General features: G+C 43.9%; 1 protein-coding gene across 1 annotated transcript in view; it reads left to right on the forward strand.

The window, feature by feature from the left end:
- Positions 1-26,252, forward strand: part of TACC2 (transforming acidic coiled-coil containing protein 2) — a gene marked incomplete at its 5' end in the record, with an annotated part of 132,523 nt that overhangs the window by 79,166 nt on the left and 27,105 nt on the right. The window contains 4 exons of the mRNA XM_084265327.1: positions 7,334-7,497; positions 14,492-15,812; positions 21,286-21,346; positions 22,923-23,130. Of these exons, the coding sequence (XP_084121453.1) occupies positions 7,334-7,497; positions 14,492-15,812; positions 21,286-21,346; positions 22,923-23,130 (1,754 nt within the window). The remainder of the gene's footprint in view (positions 1-7,333; positions 7,498-14,491; positions 15,813-21,285; positions 21,347-22,922; positions 23,131-26,252) is intronic.

Genomic DNA, 26,252 nt, shown 5'->3' on the forward strand with positions numbered 1-26,252 from the left:
AGATGATCTTGTCACTGAATACCATTACAAGTGTGAGAGGAGTCCATTAATAGTTAATGGTCAGCAATCTGTCCCTAAAGGAGCTGCCTGATGGAGTCTGCTAAGTGATGTTTGCAGCCCCTGGGGCTCCTGATTGGACATAAGCATCTGAGCCAGCACTGAGACCGTTCCCTGTAGGGCAGAGGCAGTGAGGCAGATAGATGGCTTTCAGTGGTCCCCAGAAAATCACCCACCTTTGAGCTTCGTGAGGCTGGGCTGAGGTTACCAGTTCTGCTCTGGTCTGGGCAAAACATTTTCAGAGCTGTCTGAAGCCTTTGGAGAAGTTCTGTTGTTCTAACAGTCTGTTTTCTTAGAAGGGCAATGCTGTTTGTGAGGTTTGTGCCTATCACCATTCATATTTGTGTGGGATTCAATACCATGAGTTCCTCGGATGCTAGGTTTGCTAGGTAGACTAATTCAGACCCCAAATATTAGTCTGTAATACCTAAATTAAGCAGGTGGATCTATCATTGTATTCATGTTTTCTATCTGTTGCCATACAAATTTAATATTAAACATTTAAAACATGAAGGGATGTTTCATATTCAAACCACGTAGGTGAGCAGTGGCATAGCTAGCAATCATCATGTTAAAAGAAGCTAATTAATGTGGAATGTCATTTTAGCTGGAAGTTCCTGAGTAAGCAAATACTGCACAAAAATTATAGCGTGCAAAGTTGACACATCTTTGATAGAACCTAGTGCTGGGATGAAAGAAGTGACCTTTTGTTGTAGCTACAGAATATTCTTGGTCTTTGTGAGCTAGCCCTTTGGTCAGCTAATGACTGCTGGCCTGCATTGGTGACTTCATCCCCAGGAATGGAATTACAGTTTGGGATTTCTTGGTGGTTTTGAATTCTGATCTGGAGTTATATCTGTAAGAGTCTGAAAGAAAAACATTAAAATTATTAATAATTTAAAAATCACAAATATCTCTGTGTTACAGAGCTGCATAACTGCAGTAGGAGTGATCCCTCAAGATGAATTATAAGTGATTGTTATTGAATTTTATATAAGTAGAAGGAAAAAAACCCCTCAAATATAGTATGTATGGATCAGTCTCTTTTCCCCTCTGGGCTCTGCACACATGCACAGCAAGAAGCTGTTCCTGCTCTAAGAGATCCCAGGCAGAGCAGATGAGGCAGGCTGGGGGTGGATGCAGAGTGAACTGACCATGGTTTCCATATCACTGACACATCTTCCCTCAGTATTCTTCTTTTTGTTGTTGTTTATTTGGGTGTTTTTTTAAAGAACTGTATTGCAAATGGAGCAGGGAACCTGGAAAGGTTCTTTCACCTCCCTAAGTAATGCTCAAAACAGATTGACCTCAGTTAGGTACAGCCAGATCTGCATCCCTGGTCTTGATCTCATCGGCAAACCAGACCTGAATTATTCATGCAGGTTTTAGGGATCATCTCAGAAAATCAATGGAGAGGAGAATACAGAACTCATTCCTCCTTTTTATTTCCAGCTTGTCTGCCAGTGGGATTTACAGGAATAAAAACCAAAATTCATCTTCAGTGCTAAATTGAATCTTATAAGAAATTGTTTTGTGTTTTTCTTTCTTTACATTCTTCTCATGGTGTATGATAAATTGTTCAGTAAATACTGATGGGAAATTTAAAACTAAACTCTATGTTACTGCAGCTACAGATGCTTTGGAGGGCTGGGTCTGTTGGAGCCTGCCCATTGCCTTTAGGTGTTGCTCCAGGTCGTGCTTATGTGTCAGTGTTTGCTCATTTGGGTTCTTCCATCACACGGCTTTGGGCTCCCTCTTCATCTCAGAGCCCTGTTAGTGCCTCTGGTGCATGGAAATCTCAGTACAGGAACCAAGTGTTGAGCTTCTGGTAACCAATCCACATGTCTTGCACGCTCTTGTTTGTGTTACTTGATTCTTAAGGCCCAGGGAAACATCTGCAGATAACTCAACTGTGGGCTTATGGAGCCTGGAGGTGATGGATGTACTTGGCCAGTCATTTTCCCCTTGAACTGCATCTCTAGCCCCTTGTAAAGAACATGTGGATCTAAAGATGAGATGGAAGAAAAGACAAACTACCCATTTCTGTCTCCTGGCCCTCAGGGAATACAGCTGTATCTCAGGAAAAGGCTTTAGAAGCCACTGCCAGTTAAAATCGATCAGCTAGGAACTGCTCATCATCTGACACAGCCCTCCATGTCTCTCTGTTTCCAGGTGCCTCCCACACCACAATTAGAGGATAATGTTCAATGCAGCTCCCTAGTAAGCCTTTGGAGTCCTTGCTTTTGTTTCATTTCCCTGCAAGCACTCTCTGGTGGCAATGGAGCAGGGTTCAGTTTTGTTGGGGGTGTGTGCATGTTGTGAGATTACCTGACCTCCCCCCCCCCGCCCCATACATCATATTTCCAAATACACCATGAGAATGAAACAATCGCCTCTCATCTGATGTCAGTAAAACAAATAGAAGCAAAATAAAACCAGTGGGCAGAGTTTTCTTTGAGTGCCAACAAGAAGGATGAGTGTTTGCAGTGCTAGCTGGGCATTGGGGACATCACTGACAGCTATGAGAGACCTCAATTAATGTGAGGTGTGTTCTGCTGGTGAGCAAGTGTAGCGTGCTTCTTCCTGAAAGCCAAGCTGGGAGGAAAAGACCCAGATTTCAATACAGGTGGACAGAGGTAGTTCACCTGGGCTCTGATGGAGGAGATGCCCCTGAAGCTGGTCTCGATGCTGTCACTCTCAGTTCCACAAGCCAAGCTGGTGGAGAGCAGCTCCTTTGGCCCTGGTCCCTGTTCCCAGCACAGACACTGCTGCTTGAGGAAGGCAGGAGCTGGAGATGCATCAAAACTTCAAACATCCCACCACCACCCCTCTCCAGGGTGTCTGTATTGCACACCAGTAGATCCATGCTCCATAGTGTACTTAGGCGTGGTTTGGGTTGGGTTTCTTTAGCAGAAGCAGGCTATAAGCTATTTATAATCTATATAGATTTGGCTTTAGGTGTGAAGTAACTCTGCAAAAGCCTGTGGAGCTATCTTGGCCACTCGCCGGTCCCAGACTCACTCCCTTTTGCCCCTCCATAGGAAGCAGTGCTGCTGACCTCAGTCCCTGTGTCAAAGGCTGTGGGATAAAAGCAGGGTGCATGCTTGCAGTGGTCATGCTGCTGTAGTACAGATATGAGAAGAACCTGATTCAGGTGGCAGTGTTCCTGGTGCAGCTGAAGGCCACGGCTCTCCTGCAAGCTATGTGTTCATGAATTGAGTTTCCAAGTGACAGCTAGGATGACCTCACTGGGGTGAGGAGAGGTAGTGGAACGAAGGAATCTCATTCTTGCTTACAGAGTGCTTTCAGGCTGTAGTGACAGACAATATTTTTCATTCTGAAATAGAGGAGGACTTAAAATTATAAGCATCTGTGGCTTATAAAGATAATAGATAACATGATGTAAGAGGCTGGATTTCTGCAAGGTCGAAGGTGAGAAACATCAACCCCAGTGACTCCCTTCAGTATTTCCTCTGGAGATTTGTATAACAGGCTGGGCAAGACCTCAGAGATCCCAGATGAGGGTGGGAGTGCTCCTGCTCCCCAAGGTGACACGAGGTTGCCAGAGTTGTGTTGGTCTAGAGTGAGTCTCGCGTCTCTCAGTTCTCCCCTGCTTCTCTCCCCCATCTCTCTGTGTTGCATTTATGTTCCAAGACAGGAGCTGAAAAAAGGGGGCCAGAAGAATATTTATGCTCATTTTGTAGTCTGTTACTATTGTCTAATCACTTTGTAGCTTCCACAGTGGATGCTTTATTTTTGTCCCAGTCTGAACACAGCCCAAAGGATGCAGATGGAAATACACTGCTTGTGCTCTGAAGGCAAGCTCCCACTAATTCCCCAAGCTGGCTACAGGGACCTGTGAATGTATGTTCCTTTCTGCAGCCTTGCCTTCATCCCTGCCCCACAAACTACTCCTGCAGACTCAGAGTCTGCACTTGCATGCCCCATCTCCACAGCTTTGTGGGCTGGGGCCAGCAAAGGAGTTCCTCATCTCTAACACCCATGTGTCCCATCTCACCCTCCTTCATCCTTGACTGGAGCTTCAGAATGATATTTGAGATGATAGAAGAGCTCTTCCTAAAGGAAGAAATCCTTCCCTGTGAGGGTGGGGGGGGGCCGGCACAGAGTGCACAGAGAAGCTGTGGCTTCCTCTGGATCCTTGGTTCAAGGCCAGGTTGGATGGGCCTTTGGGCACCCTGGGCTAGTGGAGTGTGTCCCTGCCCATGGCAGGGGGTGGCACTGGGGGGGCTTTGAGGTCCTTTGCAACCCAAACCGTTCTGGAACTCTGTGTTTCTGATTCCTTTTGTGAGATGCTGCCCACAGCTGGATCTGTGGTGGCTGCTCCACACACACCTTTGAATCGGGGCCGATGCCAACGGCATATCACAGTTTGGCAACCTGTGTCACACTGTGAACTTCACAGCAGCATTATGTTCTTTCTGGGTATTCCATGTATTTCTCAGAAAAAAAGCTTTATGAATAGGACTGGCTGAAATATGCAATTTCCTTTTCACAGGAAATCCTGTTGTTCTGGGAAAACCTTTTCTTTAAGACTGTGGTCTTAAAAATACCTGGTGTGAGAGACCAGCTGTGTTTTCACTAAGGAAAACTGAACACAGGATCTGATTTTTCCAGGATATATAGAACATAGCCCTTGAATCATAGTCCTTGTATGTCCTTCCAGGCTTTATACTCTACCATATCCCAGGCTATGATAAAGAATGATTCTCTGGTGTTCAGCTTCCCTTCATATCTCTTGGTTAAACATCTTATAACAAACTCAGCAGTATTTGGGTCATGGTTAAGACAGCTCTTGATTATGCTGCTGCCTGTGGAGGGGTGTAGCTACAAATTAGGAGTATTGCATCAGAATCTTTTGGAGCTTATAAAATGTTAGCAAAACAAAGCCTTGTGCTGGAGCTCAGGCACAACTGTCTGTCCACGAACTCAGGAGGCTTCTCTGGAGTGGAAGCTCATACAGGGAATGGAAAAGAGCAGACATTTCTCTTTGCTTCGAATGCTTATGCCTCATCCAAGGAAGAGGCCAAGGAAACAAAGGTAGCTCATTTCAAAGGGAGATAAACATGTGCAGAACATTTCTGCCATTTAAATAAAGGAAGACACAGAACTTGCTCAATCAGGCCAGTTAAAATATGAGTAGGACATGAAAATAGAGAAATTTTTTTTCCAGTTTCAGCTGTATTAGATGTATCCATGTATTTGTTATATGTGCTGTACAGACAGTTTGGGAAAAAGGAGCCCAAATGTTCTTGTTCCAGTATTACAGAGCAACACTTTGAAATTAAGAGAGTGAAACATGAATCCAGCACAGGACAATGCAGAATTACACGAAAGCCTGAGAGATATGAATTCTTTTTCCCCTTGTTGGTTTGGATGATAACTTTCTAGGTTTACTTTTATGACAGAAGAAATGCTACTGAGGAAATGTCACACAACTCTGTTTCTCTTTGATTCTTCAATCCAAAAGTTTCCCAAACCAGCTCTGTGGAAGCATCATTCTGTTGAATACCTATTGTGCAGCATTATTTACAGAACCTTTTTGTTTGCAGCTCTTCGGAAGCTTAAAATATTTTGAACTTAGAGCCTGATGCATCTTTGAAGGGCTGTAATTTAAAATGCTGCAGCCTACCTCTTCCACTTCTGTGGCCTGATGAATGAGCATGGTTTAAGCAATGACACAGAGAAGGTATTTTGAGAAGCTGCAGCAACAGATATCATTTAAAGGCAGGCATGCTATTTTTGAACAGCGCCCCAGACCATGACATCAGATAAAAATCTCCCAAAACCTCCAAGTAAGGTGAACATGCCAAGCTATTAGCTAGTAGAAATCCTCTCACTTTGCTGAGGAGTCGGTGCTGGGTCACACCTGTGTCCTGATGAAGTACAAGGAGGTGGGAGCTCCCACCCAGGCTCAGTGGATGCATCTAGGGACAATCAAGGGTGATACCCAGGGTCTTTTCTTCCCCATCTCACCACAGGCTTCAGGCTGTGATAGATTTAGGCAAATGTATTCAAATGCAAATCCTGTACTTGCACTTCTCCTGACATTGAGCTGCTTAAAATAATCCTGAATTTTGAGGAACCGAACAGAATCTGGCAGCTCCAAGTTTGCTTTTAACTGGAACAAAGTGAGAAGAGTCCTTGATTCAGGGTGGCTCATAGAGTGCTTCTGGGGGGTGAAATGGCTTTTCATCCCCTGGCAAACTTTATCCCATTGCACTGGCATGTAGATGTGGACAGCTGTGAGGAGCAGTGGAGACCACAGCCATGTGAAGAATCACTGGAAGGAGGGACATCAGTCCTGCCCTTTAGGAAACTCTCCTATTCAGTGCACTGTACTGCAGAGTGGCAGTGAAAAAATCTGCAGCTGATCCACAGAAATGCTTACTGACCGTATAGTGAACATATGTTTGGTGCATATGGAATATGACACCATTGTTTACTGCATTCCTTGCTCCCAAAGAAAGGCTTCAAGGAAAAATGCTAAAAATTTGGTCACGGTTTGGTTTAAGAACAAGTAAGATCTCTAGTTTTCAGGTCTCGGACTGTTTCCTAAGGTTGTACTGCTGTAAGAGTGAGTCCTTGGGTGGTTTGGGTCTTCACTTCATGTTGAGGTCACCCATCACTTCGTACAGTGGTTGCCTTTCAAGCCTGTGTTCTGTTTGACTGGCTCCATTGTGGGGGCTGCTGGTTTCTTGCTGGGGTTTTTGTGTCCATGTGAGCACATGGTGCTAGAAGAAGATTATTGTCAATACCAGGACTCCATGCATTTTACAGCTTGCCTCACCTGGTGTAACAAAGCCACATGCTCACTGCTTGAAAAGGACTCTGGTAAAATTTTGTGAAGAATAGATTGTAGTATTTCCATGGGAGCAGGGGGCACAAGGATTTGCTGCCCTTCAGGTATCTCCAAGGGTGCTTTCCCACCTGCAGGAGCACATGCAGGAATCGGATGCTGTTTTAGATGGGTTTCTTGGTGAAGCTGTGAAAGCTCTTGATTTAGGAATGCTTGTACCAAGGAAAACTTTAGAACTCCCTAACACAGGGGTCAGTGTTGTCTTCCTTCACAATCTTAAATGACATATTTCTATATGGAGAAGAGCAAAGCCTTATAATCTGCTCAGGAAGCAATGTAAAGTCTCCTTTAGGCAATGCAGATGTAGCCTGATAGCTAAGGTCTGTCTGTCCCTGTGTTTTCAGGTGCCAACATGAATCTTCACTCTGCTCACTAGTGTCTCATCTGATTTTTCACCAGGAGCTCTGACTCTGAAGAAGCCTTTGAGACCCCAGAGTCCACTACACCGGTAAAGGCACCACCATCACCTCCGCAGCCACCCCCCGAAGCGGCAGCAGCAGCAGCGGTTGTAGCAGACGTAGCAGAACAAGAACTAAAACCCCAGCTGCCCTTGGAAGACACAGGTAATGAGTGTGTGATGAGGGGGAGAGGTTGCTGGGGATTCCCAGAATCACAAGGTTGGAAAAGACCTTTAAGATCATCAAGTCCAACCGTTCCCATCCTATGCTAAACCAGATCCCTGAGCACCTCATCTCCCCGTCTGTTAAACACACCCAGGGGTGGGGACTCAACACCCTCCCTGGGCTGCCTGTGCCACAGCCCCACAACTTTTTCAGAAAAATATTTTTTTCCTAACATCTGATCTGAACCTGAAACTGGAGGGAGGTGTTGGTGTTAGGACAGGCAAGGAATTGATGCTAATAAAATGTTTCCTGGACGATTAGTTGTTGTAGACTGGGCTTTATCCATTCTGTGAGGAAATCCATTCAGTTGCTCCTTGGAATAAAGTATTAGATAATTTGTCTGTAACATCTGACACAGAAGAAAAGAGAAGTTTACTAGGAAAACAGATGCAGGTACCTGGGTAAGCACAATTAGCAATGACAGTTAATGAAATGTCATTTTCAAACGTATTATCAGCTGAAGGAGAAGGCAAACAAAAAGCTCATAGAACAATAGAAATATTTACATTGGCTCTGTGGTATGGCATTTTGTTATGGTGCAGTATAGGAGGAGCACAGGAGCGTGTGTGAAGGTATGTAAAATATACATACACAAAAATCAGTACATGCTGGCAAAGTAACATTTGAAAAGGGAACATTCTGAGAAGTGCTCTTTGTTCTCCAAATTGAGTGATGGAAGATGGGGGAGTAGGAAGCACTCCTGTTAGCCCAAAATAGCTTTGTTTGGGCTGTCAGGTGACAGCCCAACAATTTAAGATTGAATCCCCCATTATGCTGTCGTCTTTCCCATCTGAAAGTCGAGTCGTCTTGATCACCTGGCTAAATTGTGGAAAGGTAATTTTGCTCTGAGCAGGCTAAAGCTCACTCATATTTCTTTGGGAAGGATGTATACATCACATGTGGCATTTTAAAGCTTCTGTTTTCCACTGCAGGAGTGGCTGTGTTTAGCAATGGGCAGAGCAATTTGTGCATTGTAAAGGCTGTCCAGCTTTGATTGAAACCTTCAGAAAAGTGACAAATAAGTCCTGCAGATGTCTTGAGCCACCTAATGCATTCGTGGGATTTTAAATTCCTGGGATTACAAAATGCTCTTTAAGATCATGATTTATTAGAGGAGTTCATAAGAAGCTGGGAAGACATTCAACCAACTGATTCTGCAGGAATAAAAATGAAATACTGAGACATCCTGACAGTTTTTCTTCGGTGCAGTTAGAGGTCCCTCTCCCTTGCAGCAAACATTGCTCACCCTCCATCTTCTTTCCTTTTTTCTAATCTTTTGTTATCTGATGGTTACAAAATAAGTGCTGAGAGAACAAAAGAACGCATATGCTAAACAGGACTGGAGTGTGTTTTTAATTACTGCAGTAGATTATCTTCAAACCCTTGATTACACATGTGCTTCCTTGGCACATGTGAGTCTTTTTTTTTTTTTTTTTCTCCCTACATCCCAGATCTCCCTGTCCTTGCTTTCAGATATTTCTGGAGAAAGGTAGGGAACTGAATGTATCTATTCACAGCCAGTCTGAGCTCTATTGAAGGCCGTTGGGTGGCAGCGATGAAAACATTTCATTTGCAAGTAAGATTTGACCATGGGGGGCAAGTTACACAAACTAACAGAGCTCTGTGCAGCACGCCAAAATTATGGAAAATGCAGTTATCCAACAGGGGAAGGGAGATGCCTAATGCAGAAAAAATGCAAATGTAGGAGGGCAACACAAAGCTTTCCTTCGTTTGGGAAATCTTTAGAAGAAATTCCTAATTCTAAGACCATGGCTTAGGTGTTTCTCTGTTCTTCAGCAACACGAACAGGGAAACGTTTTGTACTTCCTAAGCCACTTGAGCTGCCTTGTAGTTTCCTTACCTCATAGGTTACGCATGTGGGAATGAATCCCTTCCTCAGGGGTTATGGGCAGTTGGAGCAGAGTTCCCCATTGGTACCGTACAGCTACATTAATAGGCTTCAATAAAAGAGGAGTGAGGAATACAGGCAACCGGAGAGCCTGACACACACAGAGAGAGGCAGCGACGCCCAGCTGGGCATCTGGTTTACCAGCTGCGTGGCTTCGCCTTCTGCATGGGGCTGGTGACAGAGCGTGCGTTTGGGTGGAAGGAGGAAGCCTAGTAAGTGTTTAAAAGGATTATTTCATCTCTATCTGACAATAATTACTCCTGCAGCCGGCTGGGGCTGTGTTGCACGGTATCATTAGCACCAACAGCTGGACCCCGCTGCTGGAAAGCCAAGAGGAGAGTTTTTAATTAGGTTGACTTCAACTCTAGTTTAATAAATATGAGGAAAGTGAGAGATAGCTCTGCTCATCCTGGGCTTGTGCCAGCTCCTGGTGGGGTAAAACCTTCTGGTCCATCAGCACAGAGCAGAAGAGGGCAGTCAGGCTATGGGTGAGTCTGGAGAGGAAGAGGAGTAACGCATGGCAACTACCTCTGAATCCTGGGAAGAGTCACTAATGAGCCCTTCCCTTCCTCCCTAAATGCTTCATTCCTCCTGGGGAATGTGGGTTATACTCTTGAGGCAAATGAGGGTGTTTCTTTATTATGTTATTTTAGTAGCACTTTAAATGATAAAAAATTAAACACCTTGTTTCTGGGCAGGAATTCCTGGCCAGGCAGAGGAATGTCTTCTGCCCCCCTCTTTGCCAGTTGATTAATGAGTTCAGATTATATACACAGGGGAGGTGTGAGAGTCCCCACTATGAACTACAGCCAGCTGAGCAGGAGATGGGGCATCTATACTCAGGTCTTCTTGTGCCAAGGAAATTGAGGTCAGGCTTTCCAGTAGAGAGATGATGACCCAGACAAAAACAAACTGAATTTTTTATATGGAAAACATTCTTATTCAGTGTTTATCCTCTTGAAGCCTCACACAGAAAAATTGAAAATAAATTTTATAGACAAAGTTTTCTCTCTGAATAAACAGCAAAAGTATCTTTGCAGATTTTTTTTTTAAAAAAAACCCCACACTACTAATTGATTTCCTGACTTCAAAGGCTTTTCATAACAAGCAAGAACTTAACCTGTGTTTCAGAATTTCTAGCATTAGGCAATTCCAGTGCCCATATGCTTTCAGCAAGATGTACTTCTCTCCTGAGTTATTTCATTATAACAGTACGTGGGTGCATGCTGTATGCATTTCCCAAGGGTTTGCCTTTGCTTTTCTCTAGAAAACAGAACTAGAATTTAAATTCCTCTGTATTTGCTTTATTAGATCTTGTTAAATTTTGTTTCTAAGCCTTTCAAAATGGTGTTTCATTTTGTTTCCAGCTCAGCAGCATTAAAGCCTATTTTCAGCCTATTAGGTTTCTCTCTATTTTGAGATACTTCAGCAAAGAACAACATGCTCCAATGTCCTAGCACACAGAGCAGCTCCTCCACTAGAAGGATTTCTTATAATTTAAGGAGAAAAATATTTTAAAATAGCTAGGAGTACTTTGTGTGTTCTAAGCCCTTAATATATCTTCATTATTTATAAGGAAAGAGTTCAGATTTAGATTCAATAAGCTCACAGGTGGTGCAGATGCTTACTTTTCTTCTTTAAATGACTCTCTAAAACAAATCTGAAGTTCCAAAGTTTAGCTTTTGGAATATTTTTTTGTAAACACCTCCCTGGAGAGGGATGCCCTGGGGAACTGCAGTGCTGAGAGTGGTACTCAGAGCTCCATGGGTGAGGAGGAGATCAGTGATGCTGCATCAAAAGGAAACAAGCCTGCCCTTGCCTTGGCTGCTTCAGTGGCTACTACCACTCAGCTTCTGCACTTGAGCTCCTGCACTTCCTTCCTAAGGCTGGAAAAAAGACTGATCTAAACCTTTGCATGCCTCCTGCTGTTTCATATTCAATATGAGGTGGTGGCAGCAATGTCATTAGTTTGATATCCTCATCAGTGGACAGGTGGGACCATATGTGTGGGGTTCATTACTCTGTTAGATTGTTTAGGCATCTTCATTTAAAGCAGGCTGTCTCTACCTTGCTGTTCTCAGGGGATGTAGAGTCTTCACTGGCACCTCAAGTGCCATCAAAATTATGTTACTTTGTAATGTACAAACCCCTCCAACATTTCTGTAGTTGACCAGGAGTATTTTTTATTTTCTGATTGCTTTTTGCACCAGAAATGTCATTTATCAATGTAAACAGCCCCATAATGTCTTTGCAGCACTTTTGCTGCAGCCCTGATACATGACAGGTAGATAAATGCCCTGAAGCTCCCATTTAGAGGTCCCACTCCCGGATGCAAGGAGGTCTTTTTGTTCTTGCCTTTGATTTGGGGCTTATTTTGACTTTTCATACCTGACCCAGGCAAAATTTTTCTGAGAAGAAATTGCCTTGTGGAAGGAGCAGAACTTGGACCTTCCTTTTTAATGAATGGAACAAGGGGGATTTGGGGGGGCTTGGCTAGATTTTTATGGCAGTGTGGGCTTCCCTGCTATCACTCATCTTCTTGGAGTGCTTTATAAAGCTCAGCATCTTAATTTTTGTAGCTTGTGTTGCGATGGCTTGTGTTGTACTGTGTTCCTTTCCCATCAAATTGCGTTTTTATAAAATGCTGTGGTTAGAAATGCTGTTTAATTCTGTGATTTAAAGGATTCTTTGGAGTTAATTATGTTAATGTCAGGAAAGAATGATCTTCATGTCTCCTTGTAGTAATAAATCCGTGCTGTCCCGCGGTAGTGAGCACCCTTCATGTCTTCCTCTCCAGCATTCCTGCTCTTACTAATACTGACCCAATTCTGTTTCAGTGCAAAAGAATCCAACAGCAGTTTCAATCCTTCCAAAAGCCATGTTTTCTGAGCCTCTTCCACAGATTCTTTCACAAAGAGACAATAAAAATGTCGCAGTAGCGAGTCGAGCGACACTCTGCAGAAATCTGTACTCCCAGTGAAGGATTTGATTAGGAGGAAGTTGTGAAATAAGCAATTAAGGAAGATTAAAGCTCTGCACCATGAGCACACCAAATTTCAATGCTGTTTTGCTTGGAGCAGATGGAAAGCCTTGTTTCACTCCCTTTGCCTCTGTGATGCATCCCTAACCTCCCCTCTGCCATTCCTGGTATTTACAGTCCTGCAGGGCATTGATTTGATTTGATTTTGGGGATTTTGTTTTATTTTATTTTAATTATTTTTGATTTTGTTTTTATTTTTAATTATTTTGAGTCTTTTTCATTTTGTTTTGGGTCTTTTTCGTTTTGCTTTGGGTCTCTTTCATTTTGTTTTGGGTCTTTTTTGTTTTGCTTTGGGTCTCTTTCATTTTGTTTCGGGTTTATTTTGCTTTGTTTTGTTTTAACACGTGTCTATACTGACTTTGACCAGGGGCCCTCAATCCTGCTGAGGCCTTTAGCACACACTGTAATGAAAGTGATGCTTAATTGCAGATGACTCCTTGTTCAAATCCCCCTTTATTTCATGCTGACCTACATTCATGCTCTGCAGACGTATTTGCTGCACCAGTGTTTGTTGTAATGTATTCCCCTAAGAGTCTTCCATCCCTGTGTCAGTGTGAAATGTACAGATTACCCTGATGCTGGAGTTTTATGGTGCTCTGAGTCCCCTCAGCAGCAGGCCTGTCGGTGTCAGAGTGATGTGTCTGAAGTGAGCTCCAGCCTGGCTGGCAAATCAAGTCTAATTAATGAGCAATCAGCCCCGCTGAAACCAAGCCCAACCTGGAGGAGATGAAGGGGAAAAGAAATAAACCTTATCGCATTCATTTAGCAGAAAAACACATGAAAAAACTATTTTAATTGACATAATTTAGTCAATTTATGCAGCCTTACAAGAGGTACTGTGTAGCTATCGCTCCTGTGACAATCTCTGGGAATAAATACGTGGTACTAGTCTCAGGTACTGCTTTGGGAGATGTGTTCAGTTCCCTTAAATCTTCTCTGTCTTCTACATCCATAAATAAGAATCCTTGTAGTCTCTATGCTGACATACCATTTCTTTTGAAACAAAGAAAAGCTGTATTTTTCCTGTTCTTAATGCACTCACAGCTTCTCACTAAAAGTAGTTACTGATTCTCTGGCTGTATTACTTTTATGAACAATTTTCAGTGAATCATAGAACACTTTGGGCTGGAAGGGACCCTGCTGTATTGGAGACCAGCACAGGGGAATGGGACCTAGGGGTCCAGGTGGACAGCAGGATGACTATGAGACAGAACTGTGTCCTCAAGACTAGGAAGGATAATTGCATTCTGGGCTATATTAGAATAGGGGTGGTTAGTAGGTCATGAGAGGTCCTTCTCCCTCTCTACCCTGGTGAGACCACACCTGGAATATTGGGTCCAGTTCTGGGCTCATCAGTTCAAGAAGGACATAGAACTCCTTGAAAGAGCCCATCACAGGGCCACCAAGATGATTAAGGGAGGGGAACGCCTTCCTTATGAGGAGAGGCTGAGGGAGCTCGGCCTCTTTAGCTTGGAGAAGAGGAGACTTGAGGGCTGACCTCATCAATGTCTATAAATATGTAAATGGTGAGTGTAAGGAGGACAGAGCCAGGCTCTTCTCAGTGATGTCCAATGATAGGGCAAGGGGCAATGGGTGGAAGCTGGAGCACAGGAGGGTTCCATATGAACATAAAGACAAGTTTTTTTACTGTGAGGGTGGCAGAGTCCTGGGACAGGCTGCTCAGAGCAGTTGTGGAGTGTGCTTCTCTAGAGACCTTCAAAACCCTCCTGGATGCGTTCCTGTGGGACCTAATCTAGGTGATCCTGCTTCTGGCAGGGGGATTGAACTAGATGATCTTTCATGGACCCTTCCAACCCCTAACGTTCTGTGAAACGTCACTTTGGTTTGTCTGCCCTTCAATCATTGCTTAGTCCATTTATTTATATTTTTTTACTTGTGGTAATGCAAGGTTATATTAAAGTTTATTAAGCTCCAGTTTTCAGAAAGTGCTTAAAAGTCACAGAGTTTTCTGTTTGTCCTCACAGGATTATGTTCAGAAACCGCACCCGTAACCGATGTGTCACACAGTGAATCAGTTGAAGAAAGCCCTTTCCGTCCCCCTTCCCATTCTTTTTCCACCGTCTTCGATGAGGACAAGCCAATAGCCAGCAGTGGAACTTACAACTTGGACTTTGATAACATTGAGTTGGTCGATTCTCTCCATGCCTTAGGACCGAGCTCTCCAGAATCGAAGAGTCGTGATCCCAAAGCGAATGTTCGAAGGAAATCTACCGATTCAGTCCCAGTTTCCAAGTCTACGTTGTCTCGGTCTCTTAGCTTGCAAGCCAGTGATTTTGATGGAGCATCTTACCTTGGCAATAGTGAGACATTAGCACCGGCAGCAGATGTGTACGGTACCGGCTCAAGTAGTGCTTCTAGTACCCTTAAGAGAACAAAGAAATCCAGACCAGCTTCCATAAAAAAGAAGCAGTCAGCCAAAAAATCTCTGGATGCTCCACCGGTGAAGGAGACTCCCCAAGAACCATCTGACCCTGGCCAAGCAGCTTGCACCCCAGGTGAGGATAAACCAGTGTCTGAAGCAAAGGCTGACTCAGTAAAGCCCGAATGTACTGAACCTTCTAAAATCTCTGCTGAGAAACAGGAGGCCCCGCCTGTGCCTGAAGGATCCTACCCCTCGGATCCAGAGAGTTTTGAAGGGATTAGCTCATTTAGCACTGGAGGCAGCAAAGTACAAAACTCTCCCCCTGCCAATAAGAAAACGCTACCTCTTACAACGGCACCGGAGGCTGTGGAGGTGACTCCGCCTGACACTGGAGGACAAGAAGACCCTCCAGTCAAAGGCGTTGCAGTGAGGCTGGAGTTTGATTACTCTGAAGAAAAAGGGGGGAGTGAGGACCAGCAGGAGAATATTCCTCCTCCCAAAAAAGCAGGGAAAAAGCCCGGTGCTAAAATGCCGCTACGGAGGCCAAAGACTAAAAAGTCAGTGGAAAAGCTTGACAGTGCTCCAACCACACCCACCAAGTCACCCGCTGATCCAAACGAAATCCCCATCACAAAAGGCTCCTACACTTTTGATATCGACAAGTGGGATGATCCCAATTTTAACCCCTTCTCATCTAGTACAAAAATGCAAGAATCGCCCAAACTGCCTCAACAAACCTACAGTTTTGAGCCCGACATGTGTGAGGACTCTATTGACCCTTTCAAATCCTCTTCTAAGATAGCCAGCTCACCCTCTAAATCGCCAGCTTCCTTTGAGATACCAGCCAGTGCCAATGAAACAAATGGAACTGAAGGAGACAACTTGAATAAACCTGCAAAAAAGAAGAAGACGCCACTAAAAACGTAAGTTAAAGTGCACAGATGTTTCTAGCTTAGGAGCAGCATGTTCCTACCCCTGGTTTATATTGGAACAGAGAAAGGAAGATGATGCTGCTGGGTGTTGGTAGCCACACAACTGGACTCATGATGGGGAAATGCAACCAGTTTCCTCAAGATCTTGATCTTTCCAGACTGGAAGGCAGAACCAGGACTAAATCAAGCCAGATTAGGCTGCCAGTCTAACAATTGAATTTTTGGAGTCTGGGGGGCTCAGTGTTGCTTTGAGTCTGATTTAACTCCAAATTTTGCCAGTTTTGTACCAAATTTTCTGTGACCTCATCTAGGGAATTTGGTACTCTTCAAGGTAATAAAGGCATTCACACCAGTCAAGACTATTTTTATGTGTCATAATTTTTGTGAGTAGGATGTGAAATAGTAAGGTAATGACAGATCTCCTATTGCACTCAGAAGGAAGATGGTTTTATCCAGTAACCTCCAGTTTTTAAAAGAAAACCTCAAACAAGAGTATGCAGTATTGATTTTTTTTTTTAAAGGAAATATAATTTTTTTAAAAAGTAAATACTCTTTTCACAGAGGAAAAGGATCTGAGGGTGTTGGTTGACACCCACCTGAACGCGAGCCGGCAGTGTTCTCATGTGGCTGAGATGGCCAGCAGCATCCTGGCTTGTATTTAGGAATAGCAGGGCCAGCAGGACCAGAGAGGTGGTCATCCCACTGTGCTCAGCACTGGTGAGGCCACATCTCGAATACTGGGTTCAGTTTTGAGCCCCCACTACTAGAAAGACATCGAGGCCCTGGAACGTGTCCAGAGAAGGGCAACGAAGCTGATGAAGGGGCTGGAGCACAAGTTTGATGGGGAGCAGCTGAGGGCACTGGGACTGTTCAGCCTGGAGAAGAGGAGGCTTATTGCTCTCTACAACTACCTGAAAGGAGGTTGTGGGGAGCTGGGGGTCAGCCTCTTCTAACAGATAACTAGTCGATAGGACAAGAGGGAATGACTCCAATTTGCACCAGGAGAGGTTCAGGTTGGAAATGAGAAGTTCCTTCTCTGAAAGAGTGGTTGGGTATCGGAACGGGTTGCCTGGAGAGGTGGAGTCACCATCCCTCTGGGTGTTCAGGTTGGATGAGGTACTTAGGGACATGGGTTAGTGAGTGATACAGGTGGTAGGGGGATGGTTGGACTAGATGATCTTGGAGGTCTTTCCAACCTCAATGATTCTGTTTCTATGAAATACAAGACTAATGTGAAACATTTCCTTTCTGTGAAAGAGCTGCACTGGCACAGAGGGGTTTACATCTCCCAGACTGCTGCACAGTCAGGAAGTATCCGGCTTTTAGACACAGCTGGCAAATTGCAGGATGAATTTTTTTATTTAGATGTTTGATGGAAACCCTCAGTGGCTAGCTGCATTGATCCTGTAGTTCACTTGCTGGTGTGCATGTTACTTGATCTGCTCAGACATGTTTATTTTGAGTTGGTAATCAGGAAGTTTATATCCCATTTACTTGAAATCGATATCCTGCGTGTGTCTACAAAAATGCATCTCAGTGCATGTCCCTTCATGGCTTAACTGTTTCAGCTGGCTAACGTGACTAAAAGACATGAAAAGCCTGAGAAGTTGGAGATAGGGTGGTTAATGTACAGCAGTACAAAAGATGTCCTCCCTTAGAGAGTGAGATGGAGGTTGTTTTGGTTTTCCTGAGCAGCCTGCTGCCCTCTGGGCTTCTAATTCACATCCCTTGTCAGGTTTGAGGAAGCTTAAGTCAATTTTTTTTTTCACTTTAGTGGCATTTCTGACTTATGGAAAGTATAGACCACCTGATACTTCAGTTGGGTTTTGAGGGGAGGAGCCTGTTTTTTTCTCATGTTCAATCTTTTTGAGGTATGCTTGAAATTTAGCAGAGATCAAGGTGGGAATGAAGACTCGTGATAAGCTGACACATTGTCCAAGCCTGCAGTCCAAACTGGTTTGGTCTAAACCAAGAAGACTTAGATGCCTAACTGCAAGTGAGGAACAATTTGAATCTTACTGGGGAGGTACAGAGGAAGAGAGGGGAATTTTAATGCCACCATCTCCTTAAGTCTGATATTTGCTGCCAGCCAGAGCCTCCTTGTGTCCTCCAGGAGCTGCAGTGGAGCTGACGCACCCCCAGTATAAACCTCTCAGGCCCACCCATCTGTTCTGAATAGTAGAATCAATTCTAAGGTTGTTAATTTAGGGACAACGTGACACTACAAAGAATTTGCTAAACCACATCCATCCTTGGAAAGATCCATCACAGGAAGAACCTGTCCTTAAGTTCGTCGCTGCTCTTCGCCATGGGGAATTACACTAGAGCAGGGCTTACAGGTTCTTAGGTCAGGAAGTTTTCAGGAATGTGTCTGCTCACTGCAACCCTTTAACTTACTTGAGCAAGAGGTTTCTAACAAAGGAGAGAATCTGCATATTTATACACAGTGTAGCCTCCAGCCATAATGCTTTCTAGAAGAAAACAAGCCTAAGGCTTGTTGGAGGATACCCGGGGAAGCAGTGGCTTTGTCTGTCTTGGGTGTCTCTTTTTCCTGACAAGGAACCTCAGCATGGCTCCTCCATGGGGTCCCGTGCAGGAGAACCCCTGGCAGGGCAGGGTGATGGGCTGTAGGACCCTCCTTGCCAGTTCTCCCATTGAGGGACAGGAGAGAGAAGCCAGTGCAAAAGGTTTCAGCTCTAAGGGATAGAAAGGAGGGTGTTTGAATAAGGAAATTGTACTGTAATTTGCCAGCACTTCTAAAACCTAATTAATGGACAATTTTGCAAAGCCAGGAGATTTTATTAGCATTATTGAGGGATGTAGAAACAAAACTATATGGACTGGTTAGAAAATGTGTTCCTCTCATGGAAAGACAGCAGTTTCTAGGTTAGACCCGTGGGATTTGAAGCCAGGCATGAGTTAAAGCCATTCTGAATCGTACTGCTTTGGCTCTGTGCCCTCTGCCAGGTCTTACCTGTGTTAAATCAATACAAATAATCAGGGTTTAGTCTCAAATGAAACCTGCAGCAGTCTAAGCATTGACCTCCATGTGAAAAGAGGAGATTTTTTGAAGAGGTTGCCAGCTCAATGGAAATTACTGTCTGGTCATACACCTAAGTGCCCAGCTGGATTGAGGCAGCTCATACTGCTCAGGTGATGGTGAGCAAAGAGCAGGTGATGCCTCCTGACTGCCGCCTCCTAGTGATGGGTAAAAATAGGTGGCTTGTGTAGACATTGCTCAGGACCTGCTGGGTGATGGGAAGCTGTCTTTAGAAACACAAGGTGCCACCTTTGAAGACCATTACACTTGAGCAGAGCAGAAGGTGCCAAGCTTCTGAGTAGCAGATGAAAACTTTTCTTAACCTTAATTGTTTGGCCAGGTTCATTTGCAGTTTTGGGACAATCAATTTGTTCTGTCAGACCACAAAGTTAGGTTTCCATGAGAGCCAAAGGAGATGGGATTTCAGGAAATGTCATTTTCTTTCTTGACTTGGGTGAAGGATTTGAAATGGTCAAGTAGCTTTTCCTGTGCTGTCGTAACAGCTCAGGAGCCGTGAATAAACCTGGCCTAACCCTGCTCTTTCCTCAAGCTTAGCTGCCATTCACCAACAGCTTTACATCTCTGGATAATAACAAACACTGTGTTTTGAAAAGAAAGCAGGTGGCTACCATCAGGGAAGGCACGAACGGTTAGTGTGTTGAAAGGAACTTAACTCAGAGGCGTCAGCTTTGAAAAATGCATTTTGTAAGATGAAAGTGTGTCAAAAGTACAGATTTGAATTTGAAAGTACTCCAGGGCTTGATGAGTATTTTTTTTTCCTCCCTGTGTATTTCATAATAAAAAATAGAGGCTAAAAAAAAAGGTGTAGAAAATATGCATGACCAGATGGCCTTAACACATTAACATTAACAGTATTTGTAGGTTTATCTTTTTTGTCAGTTCCTTCTGTCTGTCTCTCTTTTCTTTGTCTTATTTGTCTTAGGATGGTAGAAGATGTGATGTCTGTATGTTCTCTGTTGTAAGTAATTCTAAGCTAACAATTCAAGCTTCCTCTTTGATTTATGGGCTTTTTAATTTTATTTTTGCAGCATGATCAATTATTATTTAGCATGAAGCTTTTCTGTTAACTATTTCCCTTTACTGGTGCATACAAAAGCTATTTTAAGTAAGATGCCTGGCTGTGAATGAGCTTGAGGAATCAATTGCCTCATTATCTATTTCCCTATCAAAGAAGATCCTCTTTAAAAATACAGAGAGATTTGGTATCCTGAAGCTAAAATAGGAAAGTTTTATTTCTACCACTGTACAATCAGTCTTTAATAAATACTGCATAAAGTGTTTCTCCTTCTTAAAGGCATGTTATCCTAATTACTTGTAGCTTCCTAACTAGATAATTAGTAGCATTGAACACACCAATATTCAGCTGTCCAATTTATTTCCCCCTCTAGATGTGGTATTGATTTCCCCTCCGCTGATTGAAACCCACCATTGTAATTTCTAGTGTTGATCTTGACATCACTGATGGGGGATGAGCCACTGGGCAGTAATTTCTGCCACTGCAACTCAGCTCAAACACTAAGTCTTCATCAGTGAGCTCACTGGGATATTTTTCTCTCCCTTCTCAATGGTAACAGAAATGTGCCTGAATAACTCTGGCAATAGGCATCAAGAGGACTGGTAGATCATTGGTTTATTCTCTAGTTAGAAAATATCTTTATCCAATTGTGAATAAACATAAAAGCAAGGTTCATACTCATACACCAAGACATGATGGATGTTCTTCATTCCTTTTGCCTGATTGAAACCTGTGGGGTTTTGAAGGGCTACAGTGTCCGTGTTCCCGGTCTGCGCTGTGAGGGTCAGGGGAACTGGAAGCAGAATTGCCGTATTTTGCTGGGGAGGTTGTTTTAAAGAGGGTCCCTTTTGCACCTCTGTAATGACAGAGCTTTGTTCTGCAATCCTGGGAACAGCATCCACCTCAGCAGCTCACCCAAAGCATACTGAATTTTCCCCCAAGGATTCAATCCTTGGAGCTTGATGCCCAAATTTATCACAGTTTTAATTTTCAGGTAAAGATATGATTTGGGCCTAATTTTCAGTCAGGGAACTGAAGCAGGCAGAAGCTAAATAACTTGCTTAAGGCCACAGAGGGTGTCTGTGGTGGAGCAGGAGTTGGAATCACAGTCGAGCGGTGTTGCTGTTCTGTGAAGGTGTTGGTGGTTGGCATGAAAAATATGGCAATCCTGCTTTCCTCAGCTGCTGGGGAATCGAGGCCTGTTCCAAGTGCATGACAAGGATATGTAACTATGGCATGTTTCTCTGTGGAGCTGCTGCATAAGGGATGGGTTTTGAAAGCAGAAGGGCTTACAGAGGTTGCACTGTCTGTGGCTGTCCCTTGCTAAGTGTGAAATGCCCTGGTTCTTGCTGGTATTACTGTACTAACTGTTTTAACTTTGTTTTCAGTGATACATTTAGGGTGAAAAAATCACCAAAACGATCCCCACTATCTGATCCTCCTTCTCAGGTAAAGTACTGCCTTTGATGCATGTAATTGGTGTTCTTGTACGGGCAAAAAAAAGGGAAATCTGATGTATTTAATTATAGAATTATACATTTGATAGTGAAGGAGGTTTTTTTGTAAAGAATGGAAGCATATTTGCCCCTCTATTTGGCATTGGTGAGGCTGCACCTCAAGTGCTGTGTCCAGTTCTGGGCTCCTCACCATAAGAAGGACATTGAGGTCCTGGAGCAAGTCCAGAGAAGGGCAACCAGGCTGGGGAAGGGGCTGGAGGGCAAATCCGCTGAGGAGCAGCTGAGGGAGCTGGGGGTGTTGAGTCTGGAGAAGAGGAGGCTGAGGGGAGACACTACTCACCTGCAGTGACCTGACAGGACGGTGTAGAGAGGTGGACGATGGTCTCTTCAGCCAGGGGACAGGAGATGGGACAAGGGGAAATGGGCTCAAGCTGCACCAGGGCAGGGTCAGCTCAGATGTGAGGGAAAAGCTCTTCCCTGAAAGAGTTGTGGGGCTGTGGCACAGGCTGCCCAGGGAAGGTGGTGAGTCACCACCCCTGGGTGTGTTTAACAGAGGGGAGATGAGGTGCTCAGGGATATGGTTTAGCACAGGACAGGAACGGTTGGACTCAATGATCTTAAAGGCCTTTTCCAACCTAGTCATTCTGTGATATTGGTGTCTATGTGTAGCACCTGGGGCTATAACGATAAAGTATTAACCTTTTGGTCTCTAAAAGCATCTATACAAAGTATATTGCATCTAGTATTTGCTCTGGGAATTCCAGTTAAACTATTAATAACTGTACTTTGGAAAGTGTTGTGTTGCAGTGGAGCGACAGTATGAATAACATCCGCAGTCGGTTGTCTGAAAACCTATACATAACTGTCCACCCTGGCGTGTTTAGATTAGAAAGCAAGAAACTAAATGCATCGAATTGGTGGGCTGGAAGGGAAATAGAAATAAAACAAGTGGGCTGTTCTACCAGGAACATGTGCTTGGATGGTTTTATTCCTTCTTGTAAACTGCTGGCAGGTGGTTTTCTTGGAAGAGAAGTTAGCAAAAGCTGCTCTGCCTACAAAGGCCTAACTGCTTTGATGCAGCACGGCTCCTTCTGTGCTGCTGTTCCTCTTCCTGTCATCCATCCTACCCTTTTATTTACGCTGCTCAGCAGCCTGGAAGTGAAGAAAGGGTTCATGACCTTGCAGACCTACAGAGGTTTGCTCCTATGAGGGAAGCCAAAAAAGTCGGGTTTGGTAGTCAAAGGCTTCAGTCATAGGTGATGTCGTGACACTTATGTCAAGTGCTGAAGAGATTTAAAGGGCTCTGGGTTTTCTTTCTTCCTCCTTAGCAAGGGCAGCTTTGCAATGCCAGTGTTTATCATGAAAGAGTTCAGTTACACTGGGAAAACTGGCTGCTAGCAGAGCTGTAAATGAAGTACCTCGATATTTTTCATGAAGTATTTTATACAGAGCTGCAGCCAAGAGCAGGGAATTGAAAAGATGTCTGTGGTCATGCAAAGGAATTCAGAGTTAATTATTCAACATGTTAATGAAAGATAATAGAGTTAATTGGAGCTTGTTTTCTGCAGGATCCCACTCCACTGCCTACTCCAGAAACACCTCCCGTCATATCCGCGGTGGTTCACGCGACGGATGAGGAGAAGCTGGCGTCTTCAGTGACCAGTCAGAAATGGACCTGCATGACAGTGGACCTGAACACGGACAAGCAGGATTACCCACAACCCTCTGATCTGTCTACGTTTGTTAATGAGACTAAGTTCAGCTCTCCTACAGAGGGTATGCTTTGCAGAGGGTCTGCCTGCACCCAGCTATCGTTATATTGCTCAATGCAAACTTTGTTATTTGGGACCCCCAAACAATGATGTTCTTTGGACTGGTTTGGGGAACTTGGCAGCTTTGGGGAGATGAATGTAAGACCCAAGTTGTGAGACTTTGAGTTTTCAAGGAAGATCAGAGAGGAAACTTAAAGGAAAATTAAAGGAGCCTTCAGAGAGAGGCTTTTCCTTCCTTTGTAAGGATAAATGTAGACATGCTCAGTTCCCCTGTGCATGTTACCTGTGCTCTCTGTGCCTTTGTGGGAGACTGGGGTCTGGTCTCATATTGCTCTGGACCCAGTTACTGAGCTACTGACTACGACTGAGCCTGTTCATCTTACCTGCATGGGAGAAATTCTGAGCTTAAAACTCTGCTCAAAGTTAGTGTACTGCATTGAGACCCTTAACATTCCATCTCTGCTCTGGGTTCCTAGGATATGGGTATCTTTATGCATAAAATAGTCCAGCAACCCCCCTGCATAAGACAGGTATAATTCACATGCCAGGTAGAAGTTCCTGCTAGATCGGCTTATTCATATTTTTCCCGTGGCACCTTCCTACATGCAGTTGTGAGCTACAGCTGGAAGCTTCTGTTCAGAGAACTGTCATTCCAGGTCTGTGAAGAAAGAGAATTTAGAAAATTTGTGTGTGGCCTTCCATGGGGTTGCCAGAGGGAATGCTGCTTTGCAACATCTGCTCCAAGGGCAGATTTTCAGCTTTGTGGGTGGGAAGAATGTATGAGTTTAACTTGGCTTAAACTTCTTCTTCGTGATCAGAATTTAATTTTTTTCCCCCCTGACCTTCCAACCCCTGTCCCAGTGTCCCATTAAAGCTACTTTATGCCATTTTAGACTGGATCTGAGGACTTTTTACCTAAGAACTGCTAAGCTCTTGGGTCAAACGACTTTGACATTAAAAAGCATGAATAATCACAGCAGCTTTAATGGGACTGCACGTGCTCATATGCATGTGCTTATGATTGTGTGACCTGGGCTTTTTTGGAAATCTGTTGAGTGTTCTGTACAGATAAGTATTTCAGTCTGGATAAATCCATTTAGCTTTCTTGCCGAATGAGACATTTCAGACATTGGCTTCACTTCATTTGTGTTTAAAAAAAATAATTTGAAGAAAGACTTTTTAGAAAATAAGGCCCCAAAATCTGGGAAAATTGAAGTTATATGGAAGGAAATGGAACAAAGGAATAGTGAGAGATACTCTAAGGCAATCATTTCAGCTATCAAAGTGGGTAGAAGAAAGTGAGCAAAGCTCCTAATTAGATGCTAATTGTCTTGTCTCATGTGTGCTGCATGGTATAGTCAGAGTTTCAGATGACACCCTAATTATAATCAACAATTCTTCCTCTTTTTGGATCTCTTAAAAAATAATAATTCCTTTCCCCCCTTGACAACCTTGCTCCCGCGGCGCTGAGAAATCCTTGAGTAATTCCAGGGCCGTTTGTCAGCACGAATATCTTTACCCTTCCCAGATACCAAGTGTGAGCGTTACCCTGTAACCTAACACAGCTTTTGTACAGATACAGCCCAACCACTGACTCATCCAGCTCTCATCTGTTGCACACCCCGCTTGTAACTGCCGCCATTTTCCCGTGTCACAGCCCAGGACTAAGCAGTAATTATTAGCAGAAAATTCTGATGTAACCTTGCAGCTATTTGTGGGAGGAGTTGGAGGACATCACTTAGTAAGTCTGTCGTTGTGTATTTATAAAAGATAATTATCTTACTTCGTGGGATATCCTGGGCAGGTGTAATTTTGAATGCAGTCAGAGAACTGGAGCTTAAGATTGTGGAGGGGAGGTGAGATAACTGGAGCCTAAGGTTGTGGAGGGGAGGTGATGTCTTAGAGGAGATAGTGTCTAATTAAACTGGAAACTTCTGAAAGCAGTGAGCTGATGCAAACTGAGCTTAGTGAGCCACGTTCTTCCTTTTATTTCTAGTTGAAGTGTTTCCATCTGTCTCCCGCCTTTTTAAAGATCAGTAAAGCTAAATGCCTGTTGTCCCCAAAGTCAGTTGGGATTGCAAAGCCCTGAGGCAGATGGAAGGTGACTGCCGGCTGTGCCAGCAGAGGACAGTGCTGCTACGTCTCCTGCACACCAGCACACGCCTGCGCTCGCTCACGGATTGCTCTCTGGGGCTGCAAAGCCACCTCATAACCACATGCAACGCACCTCTGTGTGAATAAATGACAGACAGGCAGGCAGGCAGTACACTCTGGAGGCTGCTGTCTGGTAGGTCCTGCTTTTTCCTGCCATGCTGTGTCCAGGAGGTGGTTTGAATCTCATGGGTTCAGCTTTGGGTTTGGTTTTACTAGGAAGAAGCTTGTGTCCAATACCAAGACATTGTCCATCTTGCCTGGCTCCCTGCTACCATTACAAATGTACAGTGATAGGAATTTAAACATGAGGAGCCAGCTATTTATTGCACCATTCTCTTCACTCTAGATGTTTTTGCTATTAATATCTCCCACATATCAAGTACTGAGAGTTTGTGGCTGTTCCTCTTCATACAGAACATGTACACTCGTGGAATCACAGTGCTTGTACTGTAAGGTGCTTTTTATTATTAAACAAATTTTTGAGTGTTGTCAACTCACATTGTACCCTTTTTTTAAACAAAACCAGTAAGAGATTGTCTTTAGGAAAGTCTAGAATTTTATCAGGTGACTTTTATTCCCATGTAAATGCAAGTGGGCCATACATTGGAGCTTCTCTAGGATGGAAATGAAATCATACAAGGGTTATTGAATTAGCTCATGGAAACATAGCAAAGTACAGCTTCAGGACAAACTACAGTTTCAATTTTTAAATTAAGGTGTCATTGAACAAGGTCTTTGCCTTTTTTGGCTGCAGGAAGGTATGCTTTCTCTCCTGTTTTGCTGGTTTTCACCTGTCTGCCTCTACATCAGCTACTGGGTGACCACAGACTGGGAAGAAATGCTGGTTATTTCCTCCAGCCTAATTTGAAGATTAGAAGTAGAGAAGCAGTAAGGATTTGCATTTTTATTAGGGTTTAGATTTAGGGTTCTTTGTAAATCTTCCTGCTTTAGGCTTTTCCTCTGAAACTGAAA

This window comes from Gallinula chloropus, assembly GCF_964237585.1.
Source record: "Gallinula chloropus genome assembly, chromosome: 5".
NCBI classification, from domain to species: domain Eukaryota; kingdom Metazoa; phylum Chordata; class Aves; order Gruiformes; family Rallidae; genus Gallinula; species Gallinula chloropus.